The 27,488-nt window shown below is 40.1% G+C and overlaps 1 protein-coding gene across 3 annotated transcripts in view; it reads right to left on the minus strand.

The window, feature by feature from the left end:
- EFCAB11 (EF-hand calcium binding domain 11) overlaps window positions 1–27,488 on the minus strand; it is a 184,651-nt gene that overhangs the window by 25,614 nt on the left and 131,549 nt on the right. For 2 of the 3 annotated variants that reach the window (XM_038407090.2, XM_038407089.2), the window contains exon 6: window positions 17,560–17,672. In XM_038407090.2, the coding sequence (XP_038263018.1) occupies window positions 17,573–17,672 (100 nt within the window). In that variant the 3' untranslated portion in view covers window positions 17,560–17,572. Of the gene's footprint in view, window positions 1–17,373; window positions 17,673–27,488 lie in introns of those variants that run through there. The other variant, XM_043517815.1, reaches the window with a different exon arrangement.

Here is a 27,488-nt window from a genome sequence, read left to right on the forward strand (position 1 = left end):
AGAGTTAATGCCTAGTGACTAGGGGGCTAATTGACCCAATGGGCCACAGCTGAGGAGAATCAGGTGGCCAAGTAATCTTCAACAGGGAGGGGGAAGGAACTGGGCTGGATTTATAAAGACAGGAAATTGGAAGCAGAGGGGGCTGCTGGCAAAGTCTCTGCAGTCACTCCCTGGCTGAAGAGAGGTGTGTTTGGGCTAGCAAATCTAGAGAGTGGGGAAGCTAGGAAAAAAAGGGCAGGGCTCAGGAAAAGACAGTAAGGTCTAGAAGGGAACAGGTCTTGACTGCTGGTTAGAGGGTCCCTGAGCCAGAACCCAGAGTAAAGGGTAGACTGTGGTTTCCCTGCCAGCCACTGAGGGAGTGAATGGGAAGACCGCCTAGAGGACTGCTGAAGGAAGACTTTGGTATCTCAGAAGGGGGAAAACATGTAGAATGACCTGGCCAGAGGGCTGAATCATGAAGAGGCTGCAGCAGCTCCTGGAGTGAGAATCTCTGGGTCTGCAGCCCCTGAGAGGCAGAGACAGCATGCAACTGAAGGAGAAGGGAAGCTATTCCCCCAGAACAGCTAAGAGGAGGCACCATACCAAGCAGTGAGTGCACCACCAATAATATGCCAGTGATTTGCATAACTTCATCATTAATTGGAATTCCTTGCAAAACCCTAGACTTAACCATAATTGCCTGTATTTATTCTTTGCTATTTATGGTAGAACATGCTTCTAGATGTTCCACTCAGTCTACATATTCTGGGAATGGTTGGTGAGAGTGGAAGCTTTACCCCTGGAGCTCAGAAAACTGCTTTGGTTCTACTTTGAGTAGGGGGTTGGACTAGAGGACCTCCTGAGGTCTCTTCCAACCCTAATCTATGATAAGTTGGTATTTTTCTTTTCAGAAAGATTGTAGGTAACATGGAAGCACTGGGCACCAGCAAACACCCATCTCATGCCATCATATAATATATAAACCACTCTCTGGTTTGTAGGGCAAACTAACTCTTTGGATTGTCTTTATTACAAGAAAACTGAAAGATTACAGGAATCTATACATGGTTTCCTGTGTGGTATTTTAGCACATTCTATCTCATATTAGGACAGAATGTATCACACTTTCAATGTAACTTACTTTGAAACCTGCTTTAAAATACAAAATATCATGGTTCACAAATGAACTCTGATATTTTACACTTTTTACTGTGAGCAGATACTGTACTATGGCATGGAAGGTTCCTCATTTATATTTGATGACCTTTATTCATGGTCTTTCCAGCTTCTGCTTGGAAAACTTCCTTACTAATTTCCATGCGAGCAATGACGCACTCAAGATGCCCAACAGAGAACACACTGCAGGAGTGCAAAACATGCCTTAGATTTTCTATAGATATGGTCAGAAAAGGCTTCATTCAGGACACCTAATTATTCACTTAATTATTCATTTTGTTTATTTACAGTAGAAATTTTACACGTACTATGGTGTAAATCACTACCATCCTCAAACACCAGATGCTGGCTTCTATTTGCAGTTCCAAAAGTCGAAAACAAGGCCTTATCATGAGAATTTAAAAAAAAAAAAAGCCCAATTAAACTGGAGCCAGCATGTTAATAATGAGCTTCTAGTCACCTCCCTTATCTCTCTTGCACACATTTGAAATGACAATCGCTGTTTAAAAGGGACGCTGTCAGGTAGATAAATTTAAAAAAAGATTTTAAAAATCCAAATATTTATATACTAGAGGATTTTAATAAAATGTCAGTTTTCTCAACTAAAATACAGGTCAGAGATCAACTTGGCCATCTCCTATACCTAGGATTTTAGTATAATCATAAGGCTATTAGGGATGAGAATTTTTTAGTTAAAGTATGTCTTGGCAAAAGTTATAGCTATATACTGCATATGCCCCAATTCAGATCTTTGTGTAAAAATCATACAAAAAGACCTTCTTTGGTCTCGGACAGAAAAGTCTCCCTCCATTGCAGCTTGCATAGTTCAATTGCAACTTGCTAACCTTCCCAGTTTAACTACATTACAAAGACCCAGGGTCTCTTGGGACTCCTATCGCTTCTGTTGCACCATACCCCTATATCCATGAAAAGGAGAGAGATCCTACACATCAATGAGAGTTCTCCCATTTACTTGTGCAGAAGTTGGATTGGGTCCAATGTTTTTCCCATTTGCTTTTGAATCACAACCTTTCCTGACATTACCTGTCTGTCCATATTGTGACAAGATGGAAGATGTTTGTATGGTGTGTCCTGTGCTTTTCTTGGGGGGATGGGGGAGAAAAGAGGAGCTAAGACACCACCCTTTGCCCTGACTCTTGGGTGCCAAAGGTCCCGTTAGTGGCCCGGGAAGGTGGTAGAGGAGGGAAGCAGGGGAGGGGTCTGGGTTTGGTCCTCACTCTGAGTCCCAGCCCCTCTCAATCCCTGTGGGATTTTTATCCTCTTCCCCCTTGGGTCGGGTACCTTCGGTCCTTAGATGCTGGGGAAGGGAGTCTCCCTGGCCGGGCAGGGTCTCCCTTACTTCAGTTTTCTGGTCTTTCAGCTCTCACAACACACCTCCAAACTCTGGTCCTCTCTCCTTCCTTCTCTTTTCTCTGACTGCCTGAAGCAGGGGGTTTTATTAGGTTCCTATAGGTGCTCCAATTAACCTGTAGCAACCCTTCCTAGTCTACAGGGAACCACACCTTAATTAGCCTGGTGTTTATATATTTCTCCTCTACGATTGCTCCCTGACCCTCCTGTATCAGAATGTGCAGAATTGCCAGTGAACACTTAGTTGTGTATGTTCTGCATTTTGCTACAGCTGGTTGAGGTGTCACTTTTGCAATTACAGTTCATAGAAAAGTTTAAGTTTAAAGTTACGGGAGAGCTTCCTGGAAACTCAGTCAGTGTTTCCATTCAGTTTGGTATGGAGAATGAATTTATTATTAAACACACATTTCTTACAAAGGTTTTGACAAGACATTGTTGTTTTTATATCAGGTCCCTGCAAAAATGAAATGTGGATCATATTAAATGTGATTCTGTTTGTATAAGGCTAAATAGTATCTTTAATTATTAAGAAGCAAAACAGCTCATACTGAATCTAGACTACAGTTGAGCAATTATGTGCATATTTTACATGGCCCAGGGGTTTAGAGAATCCAAAAGTGGATCAACAATATAGATGCAACATAATATGTGCCCATGTCTGAAACCCAGATTTAGGATAAACCTCAGAGATACTAGATGTATCATCATCATCATGATGTTCCTATTACACCTGTGGCGTTTAGGGGCAGTGACAAAACTCCTCCTCTCCTGTCTGTTTCTGGCAAGTCTTTCAATGGATCCCCAGCTGTACCCCACTTTTTTCAGCTTGGCTTCCACAGCTCTTCACCATGTTTTCAGGCAACCTCATTTTCGCTTGTCTTCAGGTGTCCATCTTATTGCCACTCTGGTGATGGAATCAGTTTCCATCCAAAGCACATGACCGATCCATCTCCAATGCCTCCTGGCAATGATGGTGCTCAGATCTCTTGGCTGCACTGTCTCAACGGATCTTGGTTTGAGATCGTTCTGGGCCAGAAGATACGGAGGATTTTTATGAGGCAGGTTGTATGGAATGAAGACAGTTTGGACAAGTCATACTTTCTCATTCCCAGCATTCTACACTATAAAGTAGTGTTGAAAGTATGCAGCTCTGATAAATCTTGAGTTTGGTTTTGGTGTTGTACTTTAATTATTTCCAGACTGTATTTAAGCTCCTGAAGGTGTTCCTGGCTTTATTGATTTGTTCTGGATATCCTGGCTTGTTCCACCGTCCTGGCTGATAGTGCTGCCCAAGTATGTGAATGTTTCTACATTGCTGAGAACATAATCCTTTACCTGTACTGGTGATGGTAAGCTATATTAAAGGTCATGATATCTGTCTTATTGCAGTTGATTTTCAGTCCAATTTTCTGGATGAATGCATTGAGTCGAGGAGTTTCTTCTTGTATATGGTGTTGTGATGGGAGAGCGACATCATCTGCGAAGTCCAGGTCTTCAAGGGATGAGAAGTGTCAATTTAATGCCTCTTGGCATGTCTTCTGTTGTACGCTGCATTACCCAGTCGATGGTAATGTTGAAAAGGATTGCAGACATGACAGACCCTTCAAGTACTCCTATTTTGACTTCAAAACTGAGCTCACTGTGATCAACACTGTAAAGTTGGAATAGAAGCTTTTGATTATGTTGATTATACGAAAATGAATTCCATATGCCCGCAGAATGTGCCATAGGCTGGTCCTGTGAATGCTATCAAAAGCCTTCTCAAAGTCTATGAAATTTATGAAGAGTTGTGTCATAAATATAAAGGGAAGGGTAAACACCTTTAAAATCCCTCCTGGTCAGAGGAAAAACCCTTTCACTTGTAAAGGGTTAAGAAGCTAGGATAACCTCGTTGGCAACTGACCAAAATGACCAATGAGGAGACAAGATACTTTCAAACCTGGGGGGGGGGGAGGGAGAGAGAAACAAAGATTCTCTCTGTCTGTGTGTTGTTTTTGCTGGGACCAGAGCAGGAATGCAGGTCAGAACTCCTGTAAAGGGCTAATAAGCAATCTAGTTAGATATGTGTTAGATTCTGTTTTGTTTAAATGGCTTAAATTGGTTTAAATAGTAAGTAATAGCAAGGAAATGCGTTATATTATCTTTTGATTTAGCTTGTGAATTTTCCCTATGCTTAGAGGGAGGTTTATCCCTGTTTTTTGGTAACTTTATAAAGTTTTGCCTAGAGGGGAATCCTCTGTTTTGAATCTGATTACCCTGTAAAATTACCTTCCATCCTGATTTTACAGAGGTGCTTCTTTTACTTTTTGTTTCTTTATAATAAAATTCTGGGTGTTTTTTAAAAAAAGAAAGGGAGTACTTGTGGCACCTTAGAGATTAACAAATGTGTTAGTCTCTAAGGTGCCACAAGTACTCCTTTTCTTTTTGCGAATACAGACTAACACGGCTGCTACTTTGAAACCTGGATTTTTTTTAAAGAATCTGATTGGTTTTTAGTGTCCTAAAAACCCAGGGATTTGGTCTGTGCTCATCTGTACCAATTGGTGAGGATATTATTCTCAAGCCTCCCCAGGAAAGGGGGTGAAGGGGTTTGGGGGGAATATTTTGGGGAACAGGATCTCCAAGTGGTTCTTTTCCTTGAATCTTTGTCTAACTCAGTTGGTGGTGGCAGTGAATACTGTCCAAGGACAAGAAGGGATTTGTGCCTTGGGGAAGTTTTAACCTATGGTAGAAATAAGCTTAGGGGGTCTTTCATGTGGGTCCCTACATCTGTACCTCAGAGTGGGGAGGTAACCCTGACAGCTCGTCTGGTTTCTATAGCATTACATGTGCTTGGTGTAATGGACTGCTTCCTTCTCTTCTGCCTGTAGCCTAGACAGGCTTCACTGTCTGTTTATAAATTGCTGTTACTTTGTCCCACTTCTTGTTGATCTCCTTGTGACAGGTTCAGTCACAGCGATCCCCTTGGGACTGTCACCTGATGTGCTGAAATTACCTCTGAGCCAGGTTTTCCCTGACAGCTCGGAACTCCAGAACCCTGCCTTGTTGAGCCAGACACTCTAGCCTGCTGCAACATAGACTCAGGGTCTGGGCCAGGCCCCCAAAGCTGCAGACTTTAACTAAAACAGCTCAACAGGTACTTGTCTCCAGCACCCAGACACTCAGCTCTCAGTGGGATCCAAACCCCAAATAAATCCATTTTACTCTGTATAAAGCTTACACATGTTAAATTCATAAATTGTCCTCCCTCTATAACACTGATAGAGAGATATGCCCAGCTGTTTGCTTCCCCAGATATTAATCACTTACTCTGGGTTCATTAATAAACAAGTGATTTTATTAAGTATACAAAATAGGATTTAAGTGGTTTCAAGTAATAACAGACAGAACAAAGTGAGTCACCAAGCAAAATAAAGCAAAAACACGCAAGTCTAATCCTAATACATAAATAAACTTATTACAGGTACTATCTCACCCTCAGATATTCTAATGAGCTTGTTTCACAGATTAGACTCCTTCCCAGTCTGGGCCCAATCCTTTCCCCTGGTACAGTCCTTGTTAGTTCCAGCAGCCATCTCAGGTGGTAAGCAGGAGTTTTCTCATGACTGGACATACTTTTTGACATGCTCCACCCCTTTTTTTATAGCTTTGGCACATGGCAGGAATCTTTTCTCTCTGGGTCCCCACCATTCCTTCTGAATAGAAAACTACAAGATTTAAGACGGATTTCATTATCAGGTGACATGGTCACATGTCACTGTAAGACTCCTCGTCTCCATTCCCCATGGGCTGGCCTACATGTACACAGGAAAACTTTCAAATAACTAAAACCATTTATAACTGATTGTTTATGGAGCACCCTTAATGGCCTCCACTTAATATGCTGACATCAGTGATACAAGTTTATATCTTATTCTCCTAACTCCAGATATAGAAATAATACATGCAAACAAATAGGATGAACACACTTAGTAGATTACAAGCTTTCTAATGACACAGTACAAGAGGTATTTAGTGTAAAGCATATTCCAGTTATGTCATATTCATAAGCATATTTCCATAAAGCATATGGAGTGTAACATCACACTCTTCATCTGCATTCCCCTCCTCTTCATCAATGTCTGCAAGTGCTTGAAACCTGTTCTTTAACAGCAGAACGAAGGCTTTCTGTATTTCAAGGGACTTTAGCTTGTCAATATCATAACATCTATGTCCATTGTTTGGTGGACCCACACTTCTCAGTTTTAGCTTGATGGACAAGGTGGTGGTTGCCGCCAACATCTGCACCCCTTCTCACTTTCACATCTGTCAGTGAGTGTCGCCATTTGCCATTGATCATGATATGGTTAATCTGGTTCTTATCTCTGCCATTGGAGAACACCATGTCAGCTTGTGAATTTCACAATGTTCAAATAGGGTTCTGCCGATGACTAGGTCATTCATATTACAGAAATGAACAAGCCTTTCTCAGTTTTCATTCATAGTGCCACACCCATGTCTTCCCATTGCTCTGTCATTGTTTGTGTTGTCCTTACCAACCTTGGCATTCAGGTCTCCTATGATGATAGTTAGGTCATGGTGTGGTACTCTCTCTAACTTCGCCTATAGAGTAAGGTAGAATTTGTCCTTTACTTCTCCATCACTGTCATTTGTCGCAGCATAGCACTGAATCAGGGTGATATTATGATGTTTCCCTTTCAGTCTGGCTCTCAAGTCTGCTGCTGCTGGATTTCCATTCAAGCAGGGAATGCTCCACTCCCTTCTTCAAAAGGATGGCAACACCCTCATGGTGCTGTCCATCATCCCATTCAGAAAACAGAAAAGTTTTTCCTGGCTGTTAATCTTCCTGATCCTGTCCATCTGATCTCACCGACACCTAGGATGTGTAAGCTGTAGTGCCTCATCTCTGCTGTGACCTGAGCTAGCTTCCCTGCTTCGTACATTGTCCATACGTTCCAAAAACCAAGTTTGGTTTTTGTCTTGGTATTGAGCACTTCAGTCTTCATATCAGTGGATGAATATTTAGTCTTTCTGCTGATTGATCCTGAAATGGGTATTGATGGGTTCTGTAAAAAGTGCAAAAATGCAACATGCCTGGAGGTAAGATGGCAACTACAAATAGCATCAGATGGGTAGTAGTGGAGTGGGAAAGAAAAAGAGTTGGAGGGAAAACAATGGTACAGATATGTGAATTGACTTGTCCACCATCCTACAGCAAATAAATGGCAAAGCCAAGATCAGAACTGAAATACTGACTGACAGTCCAGTCCCCTATCTGCTACATCATGCTGCCTCTCGATGAAAAAGGAATAGAATCTTCTCACTCTCTCATAACTGTGTTGACTCTGCAGTGCTTTCAGAAGAGCAAAAACCCATTGTCACTGAAGTCGAATATGTACAGGAAGAAAATCTGTTTAACAGGAGGGTTCTATTTTAACATAACAATGTTTGGATGCTTATCTGATTAAAGCACGGTTATGTATTTTACCTAGTTCTTCTAGCATATTCCTAAAGTTACTTTCCAAGATTTCCCCAATTCAAATTCAATTCACTGCTCTATAGTTCCCTAGTTTCTCTTGACTAGGGCTGTCAAGCTATTAAAAAAATTAATCACGATTAATCTCGCTGTTAATAAGAAAGTGCCATTTATTTAAATATTTGTGGATGTTTTCTACATTTTAAAATATATTGATTTCAATTACAACACAACACAAAGTGTACAGTGCTCACTTTATATTTATTTTTATTATAAATATTTGTGCTGTAAAAAGCAAAAGAAATTGTATTTTTCAATTCACCTCATACAAGTACTATAGTGCAATCTCTTTATCATGAAAGTTTAACTTAGAAATGTAGAATTATGTATAAAATAATAACTGCATTCAAAAATAAAACAATGTAAAACTTTAGAGCCTACAAGTCCAGTCAGTCCTACTTGTCGTTCAGCCAGTCACTCAGGATATGTCTACACTACGAAATTAGGTCTATTTTATAGAAATAAATTTTTAGAATTCGATTTTATACAGTCGGTTGCGTATGTCCACACTAAGCGCATCAAGTCGGTGGAGTGCACCCTCACAACCGTGGCTAGCATTGATTTACGGAGTGGTGCACTATAGGTAGCTATCCCACAGTTCCCGCAGTCTCCGTCGCCCATTGGAATTCTGGGTTAAGCTCCCAATGCTTGATGGGGCAAAAACATTGTTGCGGGTGGATTTGGGTACATATCATCAGTCACCCCTCCCTCCGTGAAAGCAACGGCAGACAATTGTTTCGCGTCTTTTTTCCTGGGTTACCCGTGCAGATGCCATACCACAGCAAGCATGAAACCCGCTCAGCTCACCATCACCGCTGCTGTTGTGGGCAAGTCTACTGTGGGGGTTGCTGTGATCCAAGTAGTCAATGCAATCATTGACATTCTGTTATCAAGGGTAGGGACTCTGGGAAATGTGCAGGCCTTTTTAGATTTTAGGTGTATCATATTCCTGTCCTTTGTCACTGGTGAAGAAGTCTTGCAGCCATACAGTCCAGTCCAGTCGGCGCTCATAACACCCCATAGCACTTCTGGGGTTGACACATGTAACAGCTCCAGGGCTCTTGCTCTTTTGCCTTGGCCGAGGTACCTTGCCCTACCAGGACCTCCAAGCATTTGACACAGAAGCACCTGCAGCAGCTGGCATTGCTACACAGCAGCAGCTCCTGGGTGCCTTGGCAGCAGACAGTGCACTAGGACTGCTAACCATCCTCGTTCATGGTGTACAGCTCCACCGCTTCTGCTGCAATTCTGCTCTCCTGCTAGCTGGAGGCTTCTTCCTCATGCTGCTCTCCCAGCTGGCAGCACCGCGTGGTCTCGCCTACCTCAGCCTACCCCTTGTTCCCATGGCTCATGAAGCCTGGATAGTAGTAAGGAGCAATTCAACTATAGGCTGAGCAAGTGCAGAATGGTGGTAGAATGTGCCTTTGGATGTTTAAAAGCTCGCTGGTGCTGTTGGTGAGACCTCAGCATCGCGTCCTGCCTCCGCTCTTTGCGCTCACTTAATTCTTTCCTGGCCTCTGCCACTGAATGCCTCCATGCATTAAGCTGTGCCCTATCAATGCAGGAGGACTGCATGAGCTTGGAAAACATCATCGCGAGTGCGTTATTTTGTCTTCTCATCTGCGATAACCTCAGGGACGGAGATGATAGGGGGAGCGTAGAAACATTCTGGGGGGACTGCATGGTCACCTGTGCTGCTGAGTTCGCCATGCTGACCAAATAGGAAATGAAATTCAAAAGTTCCTGGGGCTTTTCCTGTGTACCTGGCTAGTGCATCGGAATTCAAAGTGCTGTCTAGAGTGATCACAATGGAGCACCCTGGGATAGCTCCTGAAGGCCAAAACCGTCGATTTGCATCTGCACTACCCCAAATTCAACCCAGCAAGGTCGATTTTAGCGCTACTCCCCTCATCGGGGAGGAGTACAGAAGTCGATTTTAAGAGCCCTTTAGGTTGACGGAAGGGGGTTGGTTGTGTGGACGCAATCATTTTTAAATCTACCTAACACGGCTAAATTCGACCTAACCCCGTCATGTAGACCAGGCCTCAGACAAACAAATTTGTTTACATTTATGGGAGATAATGCTGCCCATGTCTTGCTTACAATGTCACCTGAAAGTGAGAACAGGCATTCGCATGGCACTATTGTAGCCAGCATAGCAAGATATTTACATGTCAGATTCGGTAAAGATTCATATGTTCCTTCATCTTCAGTCACCATTCCAAAGGACATGCGTACATGCTGATGACAGGTTCTGCTCAATCTGGCACGTAAATACCTTGCCATGCCGGCTACAGAAGTGCCATGTGAACGCTTCTTCTCACTTTCTGGTGACATAAATAAGAAGCGGGTAGCATTATCTCCCGTAAATGTAAACAAACTTGTTTGTCTTAGCAATTGGTTGAATAAGAAGTAGGACTGAGTGGAGTTGTAGGCTCTAAAGATTTACATTGTTTTAAAGTGCAGTTATGTAAGAAAAAAATCTACATTTGGAAGTTGCATTTTCACGATAGAGAGTGCACTACAGTACTTGGTTGAGGTGAATTGAAAAATACGATTTTTTTTGTTTATCATTTTTATAGTGCAAATATTTGTAATAAAATAAAATCTGTGTTGTAATTGAAATCAATATATTTGAAAATATAGGAAAACATCCAAAAATATTTAATACATTTCAATTGGTATTCTATTGTTTAACAGTGTGATTAAAACTGTGGTTAATCACGATTAATTTTAATCATTATTTTTTTTTTGAGTTAAACAGGTGAATTAACTGCGATTAATTGACAGCCCTATTCTTGACCCTTTTCAGCCCTGTTGTACAGAGCAGAGACTTTGTTAAAATCTTGTCAGAACCTTTGTTATGCTCTCAAACAGTTCATCTGTAAATAATCCTGCTAAGAGCTTCTTTCTAGGGTGTAACACTACTATCAACAGAAGTCTTCATTTTCATAGAATCTTAGAATATCAGGGTTGGAAGGGACCTCAGGAGGTCATCTAGTACAACCCCCTGCTCAAAGTAGGACCAATCCCCAACTAAATCATCCCAGCCAGGGCTTTGTCAAGCCTGACCTTAAAAACTTCTAAATTTTGATTTAGTCTATAGTTAAACTATTTCCATACAAAGTCAAGCCCTAATCCAAAGCCATATAATGACTTCTCTAATAAAAAAATAAAGTTATAGAAAAGTAAATGGACAGCACTCTGAAGACATTAATCTAAATCTATTAAGATTTAGTCTTAATTGAACTAGTAGCTCTGTAGACAATTACTCTGTTTCATACTCCTCTATGGAAGAGTTTAAGTGGCCATTACAGGATATATGCTGAAAGGGACCTTTACATTAACCTTGAAAATATCTTCAGGAAGTCCCATTATTTTGATGTAATAACAGGATGTCAAATGCAAAACCACTGTGTAACAGAAACAGTTTAAGAAAACCACTTGAGTCAGAGATGGCAGATTGCCATTTCAAGGAGAACTTTTGTCATTCTCACTGGAAGATAAGTATTTTCAAGAATCCAAGATATTTTGAAGTACAAGAGCAAAATGTTAGAGCAATCCCTATTTAACTGTAGAAGTTCTCTGAGAAGCTCTGAATCTTTAAACTTGGCTGTTTTTCCTCTAGATACCTTCATTTGATATCAAACTTAAAAACAGACAAAAAGAAAATAAACAAAAAGACCTTCTTTGAACATCCCATTTTAAAAATGAAGAATTGCAAAGTTTCATTTTAATAGTTTGACAGCCCTTGAGAAAGATGTCCTAATTATCCTCAGAACAGGTGGACAAAGGCATTTTCCTGCCAATATGACTCAGCCTAGAGCTGGAGAACTCAATTCTCAGGTTAGACGGTAGTTCAGTATAAAACTTGCTCAAACTGCACTTGTTCTACTGAGGCAGCCACCAAGGAGTTAATGATGCCAATAGTGATTATGGGTTTTTAAAAAAAGAAATTTTTGATTTGGCTTTTAATTGATGCCTGAAATACTTTAGCAAGTCATTTTAACACAACAAATTTTTAAATGTGTTCTTTGGGGTTTTGTGTTCTTGTTATCTATTTGTACATGGAATGCCCAGTGGCTGAAGTGGGGTTGTGGCAGTCCAGAGCTGTGGTAAAGTGATGCGTGGGTGGCCTAGTCACCAGGAGGTCAATTGATATTAAAAGCAGTCTGGGGGCAATGGTTGGAGTTCTCACAGGGGCTGGTAGCTGGGAGATCCAATCCAAGGGGGCCAGGTTCATGGGATAGGGAAGCGAGGTTGGGTGGGGTGGCAAAGCAGGGTTGGGCGAGACTGCAATCAGCTGGCAATGGCCTGTTGTTCAGACAGCTTCTTCCTGTTGGGGTCTTTATATAGTCCTCATATCCAGTGGGAATGCTGTCTCTCCAGCCAATCAAGAGTCTGGGGTATGACTGTGTGGAGTTGTAGTATTTAAAAGTTATCATATAAAATCAACATAGCACATGTTAAAAGTATTAAACTGTCTCACTGATAGATCTCAATATGTAATTGTTAATGGAGAATCTTCATTGAATGTATATGTTTGTAATAGATTCCTGCAGGGGTTGGTTCTCTGCCTTACACTATCTTAAAAAATTGATCATCTATCTGCAGGAAAAGAATCAATTATTTAAATTTGCAAATGAGACAATTATTTAAATTTGCAAATAACTGATGGAGAGTTGTCTTTGAGGTCAAAAAGGCTGTGGCACAAAGGAATCATTGTGGGGCAGATTGAGGATTTCATACCTACAAGCCAATCATCCTGCATTTTTCTACAATTATAGCTTACTGTTCACCAGATTCATAATCTTTACAGACACTAAAAGCTAGAAAATCTGCATGATAACTTGGAAAAATAAGACATTCAACAAGTTCAAATGCATATGCACCTTTGAATTTGTTTTGTTTTAATCTTTTCTGCTGAACATTAATGAACATCTGTAACCTACAACATGAGCAAACCTTCTTCATGTGACTGGCATTTTTAGATAAGCACTTGGATTGATAGAAAATAAGTATAGACACTCTCTACATCTATTACTTGTTAGTTAAAATCTCAGTATTTGGGCCTTGTGAAATACAGAGTATACTATTCAAAACAGAAGATTATTTCATATATGTGTGTGTGTATATATATATATCATATAGCAAAGCTCAAATGTATAATGATGCCATAACATTGACTGTACCAGCTTTCTCATGATACAGTCTGTTTTGTTTTTCTAAAATTCATTGGAGAAACCCATGTCATTCCAAGTTTAGCAACAATAATTGTGCTATAATAAAAAATTCCCACAATCTATTTTTTTTACAGATATTTGACAGTTTTGAAGACTATCAGCGTATTTTTCCACTCCTCTCAGATGTCTTAAGACACTAAGTAATATGCTGATTAGTTGTTTCAGTCATTTAATACACTGTTGCACATTTTTAGCATCTTAAGGCTGGTCTAAACTATGGCGGGAACAAAGCCAGTACAGAACTGGCTCAGAATCAGGGAGCCACAAACACCTGCTGCGTGCTCCCCCTCCTCAGCTGTGACAGGAGATCATGGTATAGAGTTGAGTAGATACTGGTCCTGGAATTCTGGACCTCAGCTAAACACATCTGAACTAAAAATTCTCTCTTCCTGATTTAAGCTTAGATCTACTGCACCAGCTGTAGCTTATGCTGTTTTCACTTTCATTGCAAATGTAATATAATCAAGGCATTGATTTAACTAGTATGTGAGACTGGTTTGTGTCATTGGTGCCTAATAAGTTTTGGTATTAAATCACTTTTTTTTTTTTAACCAAGATGACTCGTTTCTCTTAAGCTCAGTTTGACTCCAATACATTTAGGTGATTTGCTAAGTTTACAAACCATACACTGCTGGGAACAAAGAAAATGTCTCTGACATTGTTTGCTCAAACTCTGATCATAATGCATCCATATTATAGCACTGCATGAAGATTCAAACAGCAGTTGCCTAACCAGGTACACTAGATATTTGGACATCTCAGAGTCTCATGGAAGTGGGGCCCTTCTATTTAGGGTGTTTCTTGGATTCTTAGAATTCTTCCTGTGGTAGTACTTGACACTTAGGGCTAGATCTTTAAAGACACTTAAGCACTGAAAGACGAAGATAGGTATCAAATCCCACCAGGAACCTATCTATTTAAGGCCCCTACATACTTTTTAAAATCTGGCTCTTAATCATTCATTAATTGTGATTTTTTTCTCTCCTTTTCATGTTAGTAAAGTCACATTTTTATGTAATGTATGAATCAAGATTCTATCACTTTTAAGAATCATAGGGTTAGAATAATAGAATCTTAGGGTTAGAAGGGAGTGCCAGGGTCATCTAGTCTAACCCCTTGCCAAGATGCAAGATTGTCTGTGTCTAAACCAGGGGTTCTCAAACTGGGGGTTGTGACCCCTCAAGGGGTTGCAAGGTTATTACATGAGGGGTTGCGAGCTGTTGGCCTCCATCCCCAAACCCTGCTTCGCCTTGAGCATTTATAATAGTGTTAAATATTTTTAAAAGTGTTTTGAATATATAAGGGGGGCCCTACTCATAGGCTTGCTGTGTGAAAAGGGTCACCAATCCAAAAGTTTGAGAACCACTGGTCTAAACCATCCAAGACAGATGGCTGTCTATACTCCTTTTGAAAACTGCCAGTGAAGAAGCTTCCACAATCTCCCGAGGTAGCTTGTTCCATTGTCCTACTGTTCTTACAGTTAGGAAGTTTTTTCCTGAGATTTAATCTAATTGTGTTGTGCTGAAATTTGAACCCATTGCCTCTTGTCCTACCCTCTGGGACAAAAGAGAAAAACTTTTCTCCATCTTTATGGCAGCCTTTCAAGTACCTGAAGACTGCAGTCATCTCCTTCCTTAATCTCCTCTTTTCCAAACTAAATGTACCCAGTTCCTTCAGCCTTTGTTCATATGTCTTGCATTCCATCCCATTGATTCTTTGTCACTCACCTCTGGATCCTTTCCGGTTTCTCTACATCCTTTTTGTACATTGGTGACCAAAACTGGACACTGTCCTCCAGCTAATGCCTAATCAGCATTTAGGAAAGCGGTACTATCTCCTCCTGTGACTTGCATGCTATGCCTCTGTTAATGCAACCTAAAATTGCATTTGCTTTTTTTTCCCTACAACATTGCATTGCTAACTCATGTTGAGGCTGTGATCTACCACAACTTCCAGAACTTTCTCAGCAATGCTGCTGCCAAGCCAGTTGCCCACCATTCTGTGTTTGTGGATTTGGTTTTTCTTCCCCAAGTGTAGCTCCTTCCATTTGTTTTTGTTGAATTTCATTTTGTTGTCTGTAGCCCAATTCTCCAATTTATCAAGATCCCTCTGAATTTTATCTCTATTCTCCAAAGTATTGGCAAACTCCCCCCGCCCCCTGCTTTGAGTCATCTGCAAACTTGACCAGGATGCTCTCTATTCCTAGATCAAGGTCATTAATAAAGATATTAAACATCACCAGAGCCAGAACAAACCCCTGTGGAACCCCACTTGAGACTCCCTCCAATACAACATCATTCCACTAATAGTTATTCTTTGTTTGCGGTTGATTAACCACTTACGTATCCACTTAATGGTGGTTCTGTTGAGCCTACATTTCTCCAGTTTACTTATCAGAATGTTAAAAGCCTGGCTGAAGTCCAGGTATAATATGTCCACTGCATTCCCCCTATCCACCAAACCAGTTATCTTGTAGAAGGAAGCTGGTTTGGCATGATTTGTTCTTGGTAAAGCCATTTGTTCACTAGCTGCTAGTGATTACCCCTTCATCCCCCAGGTATTCACAAATTGAATGTTTTATACATTGCTATACTGGCTTTCCAGCTATCGAAGTCAGGCTGACTGGTCTATGGCTTCCTGGCTCCTCCTTTTCCCCCTTTTAAAGTTGGGCACTACATTAGCCCTTCTCCAGTCTTCCAGTACCTCTCCTGTCATCCATTAGTTTGTAACTATTATTGCCAGTGGGTCCAAGATTTCTACAGCTAATTCTCTCAGCACCCTCAGGTGAATAGCATCCGACCTCACTGATTTGAATTCATTCAAATTGGTCAGCAGATCTGATGTGTTCTTTACTTATCCTGATCTGCATCCCTTCCCCTTTACTGTCTCTGGCAACTTTGCTAGTCGTCTGGTCACTGAACCCCTCCTTTATGGTGTTGTAGCTATGCCACTGTAGCATAGACACTGTCTACAGTGATGGAAGGGGTTTTTCTGTTGCCGTAAGAACTTCACCTCCCTGAGCGGTGGTAGCTAGGTCAACAGACACATTCTGCCATTGATCAAACTGCATCTACACCTGGGTAAAATTGGCATAGCTATGGCACTCAATTTTTCGCACCACTGAGTGCCATAGTTATGTCAACTTAACTTTTAAGTGTAGACCAGGCCATATATCAGTGGTTTTCAACCTGTGGTCCATAGATCTTTGGGAATCTGCAGACTGGCCAAGATTTCCAAAGGGGTCTGCACCTCCATTTGAAATATTTTAGGGGTCCTCAAATGAAAAAAGGTTGAAAACCACTGCCATAGATAAACCAGCTATTTAAAAGTTGCCTTGAAATTTTGGAATAATTTTTGCATTTGCATAATTTTTGTGAGATTTATATACACACACACAGAGAACATGAAACAATGGGTTTTATCATACACACTGTAAGGAGAGTGATCACTTAAGATGAGCCATCACCAGCAGGAGGTGGGGGAGGAGGAAAACATTTCATGGTGACAATTAAAGTGGGCCATTTCCAGCAGTTAACAAGAATGTCTGAGGAACAGTGGGGGGTGAGGTGGAGGGGAGAAATAACATGGGGAAATAGTTTAACTTTGTGTAATGACCCATCCACTCCCAGTCTCTATTCAAGCCTAAGTTAATTGTATCCAGTTTGCAAATTAATTCCAATTCAGCAGTCTCTTGTTGGAGTCTGTTTTTGAAGTTTTTTTTGTTGAAGGATAGCCACTCTCAGGTCTGTAATCGAGTGACCGGAGAGACTGAAGTGTTCTCCGACTGGTTTTTGAATGTTATAATTCTTGACGTCTGATTTTGTGTCCATTTATTCTTTTACGTAGAGATTGTCCAGTTTGACCAATGTACATGGCAGAGGGGCATTTGTTTCATGTTCTCTGTGTGTGTATATAAATCTCCCCACTGTATTTTTTCCACTGAATGCATCCGATGAAGTGAGCTGTAGCTCACGAAAGCTTATGCTCAAATAAATTTGTTAGTCTCTAAGGTGCCACAAGTCCTCCCTTTCTTTTTGCGAATACAGACTAACACGGCTGCTACTCTGAAAGGATAAATTGTGGATTGAAATTTAGATTTCAAATATTTTCAGTATTACACACACACAAATGAATACACCCTAACTGTGACAACTGTAGAGCTTCAAAGGCAGTTCTTCAGGGCCGCATTTATAGTAAGAGTGCTAGCTGAAAAAACTGAAGTTTCATTGATTTTTAAATATCTTATCTTTTTACCAGAGAATACACTTTAGGCAAAGTGCAGTTGTGATACTTCATTTTGTCCATAATTCATTGCAGATTCAAACTCTTTGAAGCTGACATGACCATCAGAATCCTGATCGACTTCCCTATAAAAGAAAAGATATTATAGGTATCATAGTTTGTATTATAATTCACCAATATCCTTCTGGAGTATTCCTACTGTGGTGTCACTAGAACTGCATAAAATCAAACCAAAACAAAAAACCTTACCTTTCTCAAAGTTCTTTTAAGAAAAGAGAGGAAGGCAGGTCTACACTAGAAATTTACATTGGCGCAGCTGACCAACGCAGCTGGGCCGCTATAGCACATTTGGTGAAGACTCTTAAGCTGATAGGAGAGAGGTCTCCTGTTGGCTTAATAGCTCCATGTCCGTAAGAGGTGGTAGCTATATCAGCGGGAGAAGCTCTCTCGCCAACATAGATCTGTATACACTGGCACTTAGACTGGTATAACTATATTGCTCACGGTTGTGGATTATTCAAACCCCTAAGGGACGCAGATACTCCAAAGTAATTTTGTAGTGTAGACCAGAGCTTAGTACCATTATCCACATCAACTGAAGGGAAAATGAGCAAATTACTCTCTTTATGACTCTAAAGTTAGTGAAAGATCTGGAATTAGAACCCAAGCCTCTCACTTCCAGTCCAATGTTCAATCCACTGGATCACAGTGCTTCAGAGGAGCTATTACCTCAAAGCTCTGTGACAGGACATGCTGGCCAAACCCACATACCCTTTACTGCACTGCAAATTCATATGCAATTTACCTTTTGTAATGATCACTGTGACATCTTTAGCCTGATACCTAGCTCTTTACTGGACAAAGATAAAGCTAACAAAAGGCCCACACTTGATCCTGTGAAATACCCCAATGCAGGACTAATGTGAGACCAAAGAAAAGTTTTCAACAAAAGGTCTTTTTTGCCACTCTCTCAGCTAATATTAAGCTATGCTGAACTGGTACGTATGGATAAACTCTAATGGTTTTTATATTGTGGCCCCGGCAGTTTTGCATTATTTAATCTTCAATTTGAAAAATGTACATTTAAAAGTTTCTAGTCTTTATAGTTACAAGGAAAACCCTCTAGATATAAATTTAGACAACTGTGTTTTCATTTGTGCTTGAAGCAACGGCTCTGAAGGGTACAAACTGCTCTTATTTATCTCAAAGGTGTTAACAGGTAAAGTATTAAAGGGTGGTAGCATAATTAATGTCGAACAGCATAGCTTTAAGGAAAATAGGTCTTGTCAAACAAACTTTATATATTTTGATGCAATTGTAAGTTTAATTGATAAGTTACTGTGTTGATGTAATATACCAAGACATCTGTAAGTCATTTGACATAGTTATGCATGACACTGATTAAAAAAATTAGCACCATACAAAGTCAATATAGTCCATATTAAATGGATTAATTGCTATTCAATTTCTTTATCAAAGGTCTGAAAGTAAATATAAAATCATTGCTTGTAAAACTTGAAGATGACACAAAAATTGGTAGAGTGATAAACAATGATGCAGACGATTAATTATACACACTAATCTGGATCACTTGGTAAACTGAGCCCATTCAAACAAAATGCCTCTTAATACACCTAAATGCAAAGTTAACCACTAGGAACAACGAATGTATGTCACATTTATAAAATAGGGGACTGTATCCTGGGAAGCAGTGATGTGGAAAAGGACTTAAAGATCATGGTAGATAATCAAATGACTTGGATTAGTCTACACTGCCCTGCAGTTCAGACTAAGGAGGTCTGAATAGAAGTGCTCACCAAAGTTCTGCACTATAACTCCCTTGTGTGGATGCCGCAGGCACGAACTTAAAGGTCCCAAGATTGGACTACTATAGTCTTTTAGCGTAAACCTTTAAGATCATCCCCACAGCATCCACACAGGACAGTTACAGTGCTTGACTTTGGTCTGCACTGCTATTCACACCTCCTTAATCTGAACTGTTCAGCAGTCTAGTAATTCCCATGAGTTCCCAGTGCAATGCTGTACCTAAGAGGGTGAATGTGATCCTTGGGGTATGTAAGAAGGGGAATATTAAGGAGAATTAGGGCGGTAGTATTATCTCTATCATTAATGAGATCATCACCAGAACACCATGTCCAATTCTGGTGTACATACTTCAAAAAAGATGCTGAAAAATTGGAAAGCATTCAGAAAAAGGCTACAAGAATGACAAGATCTGGAAAACGTGCCTTATAGCAAGAGACTTAAAAAACTCAGTTCATAAGAAGGTGAAAAGCTGACTTGATCATGGTCTACAAGTACCTACATGGGGAAGAGATTTAGCAATAAGTCTAGACTAGCAATAAGTCATAATTTGTTACCAATAAGAATAATTAACTATTGGAATAATCTACCTATGGACATGGTGGATTCTACATCACTTGAAGTCTTGAAATCAAAACTGGATCCCTTGCTATAATATATGCTGTAGTTCACACAGAAGTGATGGGGCTGATGCACTGTTAATGATTTCACTTCTGAACAACACTGAGGGTAGGCAGGGTTTGGAATGTAAGGAGAGCTGGACTGCCAAGTACCACCAGTTCTTCCCATCAGTCTGACCGTTGTAAACAAGATACAGAAGACTATACTTGCTGATCAGTGCTTGCCTTTTATTATTATTATTTACACTTCAGCATAGATATGCCTGATGCTGTTCAGACAAATAAGAGTGACTGGTATTTTACCCGAATGATCTTCCAGTCTAAATGCTCCTCTCACTTCTCTAGTGTGCAAGAGGAGAATGTCTAATGCTACATCCTCTCAGGGGGTGTAGCTTATTTTAAAAAGATCATCTACTGAAGAATTTTTTAAAAATCTGCTTTGGTGATCATATTTGCTAGTTTGAATTCCAGTCATAATTAGCAAAAAGAAAAGGAGTACTTGTGGCACCTTAGAGACTAACAAATTTATTTGAGCATAAGCTTCCGTGAGCTACAGCTCACTTCATTGGATGCATTCATAATTAGCTAAGATATCCAGACAAACAATACATCCAGACTGATATTTGTGAGCTGATGTCTAACAAATGAACTGTCTCTGATATTATTATGAGACATGAACCATCTAGTTCAATCAAGCCTCTAAATTTTCTGCCAGAATCAATGACAGGTAAACATTTTAGAATTTAGGGTCGAAATCCTTCACTGAAATCAATGGGAGTTTGCCATTGATTTCAATGGGGCCAGGATTTCATCTCAAATGTCTGACTATCTAAGTAGAGGGTGCAATTAGATGTTTACCCTCTATCATTTGTGCCCGATTGGAAGCAGTTTTTGAAAATTTGGTCCTAAAACTCTATGTGACTCATGCTCAATATCTCAAAAGCCACTAAAAGGCTCCTTTAAATCCAAGTTCATTATATGAACAATCTTTTAGCAGAGATTAGCAGCACATGTTGACTGATGAATGGTAAATGAGCTATGGGCTGGTTAAAAGTAGTAAATTTAAGAAATGCTATACTTAATTTAAAATGTGGATTTATGAAAGCTCTGCCAAAGTAATGTGAAAACCAAAATGGTCTCAGAGAGTTAAATCTTCATCTTCATCCATTGGAGACAGATGAAATACTCACCTTTGTGATTAAGAAAATAATGTGTTATAGTATATTGATCTAAAATAACTGCAGATCTCAGAGGTCACTATTCATTAAACTTTATTTAATAAAATATATGTAGATATTTCATGGTATGCAGTAGATAAGGCAGACTGTGTGATCTTTTACTTGAATTTTAGTAATAACAGTATCACAAGTTACTGACTGTGGAATATAAATTACCCTCTTATTAAATTAGCTAGATGAAGACTCCTGAAACCACCTAAGTATTTTTTCTTGAGGAACTGGATTAGATAAATGGTACTTTTCTCTCAACAGGAATATTTTAACTGTAAATCTTAATAAGAAGTGTAAGTGAATAATCAACAAGAGTAATGTTTAATATATGTTGCCTCTTAAAATTTCCTATTTATTAATCACTGAAATAGGGTATTAACTTAAAAAAAGTTATCCACACACTGAAAATATATTTTCACTCTTTCATTTTATAAATAACAATATTATGTATTGATCAGCCACTATATTTTCCTTTCATTTGTCACCTTTAAAATACAATTTATATAAGACTAAATCTGGCACTTCTTACCCCAGGCATAACACCCATTGAAATTAGTGAGTGCAGAATTTGGCCCACAGCATTACAATATTTCTTCTTTTTATACTACAAATAAGCTTCATGTAACCATTACCTAGAAAATGGACACTAAATCTGAGAATACAGTGATCCTGATTTATAGATCAACCATGTTTATTCACCATGTATATCTAAAAAGTGCAAAGGAATAGGTCATCATTTTTATATGCTCCCTAACTCATGTTTCCCCCCACGAGTGGATTCAATGGCTGAGTTACATGGTGAGTTGGAAAGCTGAGTGATCATTCAGATCTATAATATTAAAAACAAAGATTAGTTAATTGTACCATTGAAGGCATATGCTGTATTAATTTGAAGGATGAAGTTTTAATTGCAGAGAAAGAACACTCATGAGAAAAATGCAAATGTATCACATAAATAAAATTTAGAAAGCAAATAAAACATTAGGGAGGCAGCCAGTGTAAATTTGTAGCCCAAAGGGCTAGCTTGATTCTTAAATAATCAATATAATTAATACATAATCTATATATCAGGCTACAAATTAAAACTTCAAAGTTATTTCTTGTTGAATTCCCCAGTGATGGTAATTTACTGTGGTTATTGCTGCATTAGAAAATTGAGTATTTCCCTAAAAGTGACAAAAATGTTCACTGAGACAAGGTGGGTGAGTTAACATCTTTTATTGCAAAAAGAAAAGGAGTACTTGTGGCACCTTAGAGACTAACTGTAGCTCACGAAAGCTTATGCTCTAATAAATTTGTTACAAGTACTCCTTTTCTTTTTGCGAATACAGACTAACACGACTGCTACTCTGAAACCTGTCATCTTTTATTGGTCCATCTTCTGTTGGTCAAAGAAACAAGTTTCGAGCTGCACAGAGCTGACCTGGAGAAGAGCTTTGTGTACCTCGAAGCGTGTCTCTCTCACCAACAAAAGTGGGTCCATTAAAAGATATTACCTCACCCACCTGGTCTCTTTAATATCCTGGGAACAACACTACTACAACACTACAAACAAAAATGTTTTCTTGGATTTCAAAATTTTCATTGTACTAAGATGACTTGTTTTTAAATCTTGAGATATACCATTCTCAAATATAGTACCTAGAGAATTCAACACTACGTACAGTACTTAATGAGCTTAAAACAATGAAAGTTTGATTTACTACTTTGGTGAGAAAAATGTTTTCCAAGCAGATACATATAAGCTATGATCAAATACAAGATATTACACACAAATACAGTAATCACTCATGTCTGTTGGGAGGAGTTTTCCAAGCCCTTTTTGAGATCTGAGGATCATACTTTCAAAGGCCCTGCAACATGCCAACTATACTTCCAGAATTAGCTGGAGGGGATGGTGAGAGCCATATGAGGGGCTCCTGTCATAGTTCAGAACAACTGCACTTCTACTCCCCATCTATGGTCCAGCAAAGGCACCCACTCAGACTTCTGACTCCCCAGATGCCACCTTTCTTGGGCAAAGACATGTATCTCTCTCCCTCTTGACAGCAGTATTTCAAGGCTGCACTGATCCCTGCCTACCCTGTGAACTCCCAGCAAAGTCTGACTAACTAAGCTGGCCTGCTTTACTTTTCTCCTCAGAGACAATGTACACTGTAACTGACATAGGCTTGGTCTACACTACGGGGTTAGGTTGAATTTAGCCGCATTAGGTAGATTTAAAAATGACTGCGTCCACACAACCAACCCCCTTCCGTCGACCTAAAGAGCTCTTAAAATCGACTTCTGTACTCCTCCCCGATGAGGAGAGTAGCGCTAAAATTGACCTTGCTGGGTCAAATTTGGGGTAGTGCGGACACAAATCAACGGTTAGGGCACAGCTTAATGCATGGAGGCATTCAGTGGCAGAGGCCAGGAAAGAATTAAGTGAGCGCGAAGAGCGGAGGCAGGACATGATGCTGAGGCTAATGGGGGAGCAAATGGACATGATAAAGCGTCTGTTGGAGCTGCAGGAAAGTCAACAAGAGCACAGACCCCTGCTTCATCCACCGTACAACCACCTACCCTCCTCCCCATGTTCCATACTCTCCTCACCCAGACACCCAAGAACGTGGCGGGGGGGGAAGGTTTCGGACACCAGCAACCTCACTCTAGAGGAGGTCCAAGCAACAGAAGGCTGTCATTTAAACAGTTTGATTTTTAGTGTGGCTACAATAAGCAATGTGGCCTTGTGCTTCCCTCCTCCTCCACCCCACCCGGGCTACCTTGTCTGTTATCTCATTTTTTTTAATTAATAAAGAAAGAATGCATGGTTTCAAAACAATAATTACTTTATTTCAAAGGGGGGAGGGTGGTTGGCTTACAGGGAATTAAAATCAACAAAGGGGGCGGACATGCATCAAGGAGAAAAACACACAACTGTAAAGCTGTAGCCTGGCCAGTCATGAAACTGGTTTTCAAAGCCTCTATGATGCACAGTGTGCCTACCTATGCTCTTCTAATAACTCTGGTGTCCGGCTGCTCAAAATTGGATGCCAGGCGATTAGCCTCAACCTGCCATCCTGCCATAAATGTCTCCCCCTTACTCTCACAGATATTATGGAGCACACAGCAAGCAGCAATAACAATGGGAATGTTGGTTGTGCTGAGGTCTGACCAACAGCACCACTGAGCTTTTAAACGTCCAAAGGCACATTCTACCACCATTCTGCACTTGCTCAGCCTATAGTTGAACTGCTCCTTACTACTGTCCAGGCTTCATGAACCATGGGAAAAAGGGGTAGGCTGGGGTAGGCAAGACCACGCAGCACTGCCAGCTGGGAGAGCAGCGTGAGGCAGAAGCCTCCAGCTCGCAGGAGAGCAGAGTTGCAGCGGAAGCGGTGGAGCCATACATGGACGAGGATGGCTAGCAGTCCTAGTGCACTGTCTGCTGCGAAGGCACGCAGGAGCTGCTGCTGTATAGCAATGCCAGCTGCTGCAGGTGCTTCTGTGTTGAATGCTTGGAGGTCCTGGTAGGGCAAGGTACCTCAGCCAAGGCAAAAGAGCAAGACCTCTGGTGCTGTTACATGTGTCAACCACAGAAGTGCTATGGGGTGTTAGAGCGCGGACAGGACTGGTATGTATGGCTGCAAGACTTCTTCACCGGTGACAAAGGACAGGAATATGATGCACCTAAAATCTAAAAAGGCCTGCACATTACCAAGAGTCACTACCCTTGATAACAGAATGTCAATGATTGCATTGGCTACTTGGACCACAGCAGCCCCAACAGTAGACTTGCCCACAACAGCAGCGGTGATGGTGAGCTGAGCGGGCTTCATGCGTGCTGTTGTATGGCATCTGCACGGGTAACCCAGGAAAAAAGGCACAAAACTATTGTCTGCCGTTGCTTTCACGGAGGGAGGGGCGACTGATGACATGTACCCAAAACCACCCGCGACAATGTTTTTGCCCCATCAAGCATTGGGAGCTTAATCCAGAATTCCAATGGGTGGCAGAGATTGCAGGAACTGTGGGATAGCTACCCACAGTGCACCACTCCGTAAATCGATGCTAGCCACGGTTGTGAGGACGCACTCCGCCAACTTAATGCGCTTAGTGTGGACATACGCAATGGACTGTATACAATCGAATTCTAAAAATCGATTTCTACAAAATCGAACTAATTTCGTGGTGTAGACATACCAATAGGCAATTTACCGAATAGCTCTTTCTAAGCAAGCACATTTATTCTTAAATTGATAGCATTACAGAGGAAACATTAAAAACAATAAAACAAACAATAAAAGAACCTGCACTCATGCTAATAAATTTACTGGCGATCACCCCCTGACTCCAAAAAGGGCTCTGGCTGGTAAGCAGTCCTTCAAACCTAGAAATTTTTTTCTGTGGTCACAAATTCATAACAACTGTTAACTAAAAATAATCATCCTCATGCATTTGAGTGTCACTCATTTATCCAGTCTGGGTCTTTGAAGAGACTGTGAATTGGTAATCAGCTAGACAACTGATTTTTCTTCAAGGTGCAGCTTCAAAAGGATGGATCTGTAGGTGGGTAATTTGCATTCCCTTCTTCCCAAGGATTTCCTAGGAAACCTACTCAACAGTTCATTCTTCTCTTAGGCCATTGTCTAAAAGAGTCCTTTGAAGCTCATAACGTTTCCCAAGGTTGACATTAGTCATGTCTTCTAGACAAGTTACATACAATCCCACAATAAGAAACAAGCATTTGAATTTTTAACACAACGAGCTCCTTAAATTTAAGGTTTAACTTAATTCAATAAGGATTGTCCAGGATATTGCAGGAAATTGCCATATAACAGTTCCTACAAGACATCTGTGGGCTGATTTAGCTCACATTTCCATACCTAGGTTTCTCCACCACTTACATACAACTGGTTTAAGACATGCTAAGAGTACTAGTGGCTTTTCCTTGTCTGCGTTCCTTCATGAATCTTCAAACCTTGGGTTATTCCACATTTCCTGCTCTCTCCTCATCTACATGTGAGTTGTACTTAAAGACAGGCTGAGTGTTCTCTTTAAATAACTTTGGAACACTGTTGCCCTGCAGATCAAGAGTTCTGTGGTTTCCTGAATTACCATGGTGGCACCTTAATTGTAATGAGACACAGCAAGCCACTCAGCAGCACTGTCTGTATGTATGAAATGTGACTTGCATTGTTGTCCACAGTCTTCTCCCAAAAAGCTGCTCTGCTCTGAACATCTCTGGCACTTGCCTTTCCTTGCATCAACCACAAATATCCAAGGGAGTTATATTCCCATTAATATTTAGCTCTCTATCACATATATTCTATTAATTATTAATTATTATTATTATTATTTATTTTTGTAATTGTAATGCCTAAGAGCTCTAGTTGACATTTTCCAAACCACACTTACCTAGTATGCGTAAATTACCCTTAGCAAATATATTATGGTCACCTTTGTCTTTCCCTTTCATTTTTCTACATCGACCTGTCACATTTGTCTCTATTTAAATTGTAAGTACTTTGGACTAGGGATTATTTTTTATTCTGTATATGTTCAATAACCATTACAACGAGGACCCCAATCCTGAATTCTCTCTCCAGGAATTACGGTAGTACAAATAAAAAGTACTAAACATAATACAAGACAGTGTATCCCTAGCCTCTGTTTGCCAAAAGCTTGGAATGGGTGACAGGGATGGATCACTTGATGATTACCTGTTCTGTTCATTCCCTCTGGGGAACTTGGCATTGGCCATTGTCAGAAGATAGACCTTTGGTCTGACCCACTATGGCCATTCTTATGTTCATTCATGGCTGCTAAATGTTCATGACTACTACTATTTCCTGATATGTCTGCTCCAATGGGAATTTCTTATGTGCTAGAAAAAAACCACAGGAATTTCAACTGGAAAAAAATTGCCAAAGTGACATTTTCACATGGAAAAGTGTTTATGGAAACAATGAAAAGACAGAACATTTTCTTGAAATTGTACAAAATGCCTCTTTGTCGAACACAAAATTTGTAAATTATTTCTTTTAATTAGACCAGATAATTACAGAATGTAACTATAATTTATCATTTGAGCATACAGTAAATTATAGTGAGGGTATGTAGACTTGAGAATTTACAGTTCAAGTTGATAGTAGATACTTTGTACTATAACAGTCTGGATAGCTTTGAATAACAAACTCACTAATTGACACTTATTATTCAGAAATATTATAGCAACTAGAAGGAATTGTGGAATTTGACCATTATGTATATAACTTCACTGGGT

Source organism: Dermochelys coriacea, chromosome 6 (genome assembly GCF_009764565.3).
Source record: "Dermochelys coriacea isolate rDerCor1 chromosome 6, rDerCor1.pri.v4, whole genome shotgun sequence".
Classification (NCBI taxonomy): Eukaryota; Metazoa; Chordata; order Testudines; family Dermochelyidae; genus Dermochelys; species Dermochelys coriacea.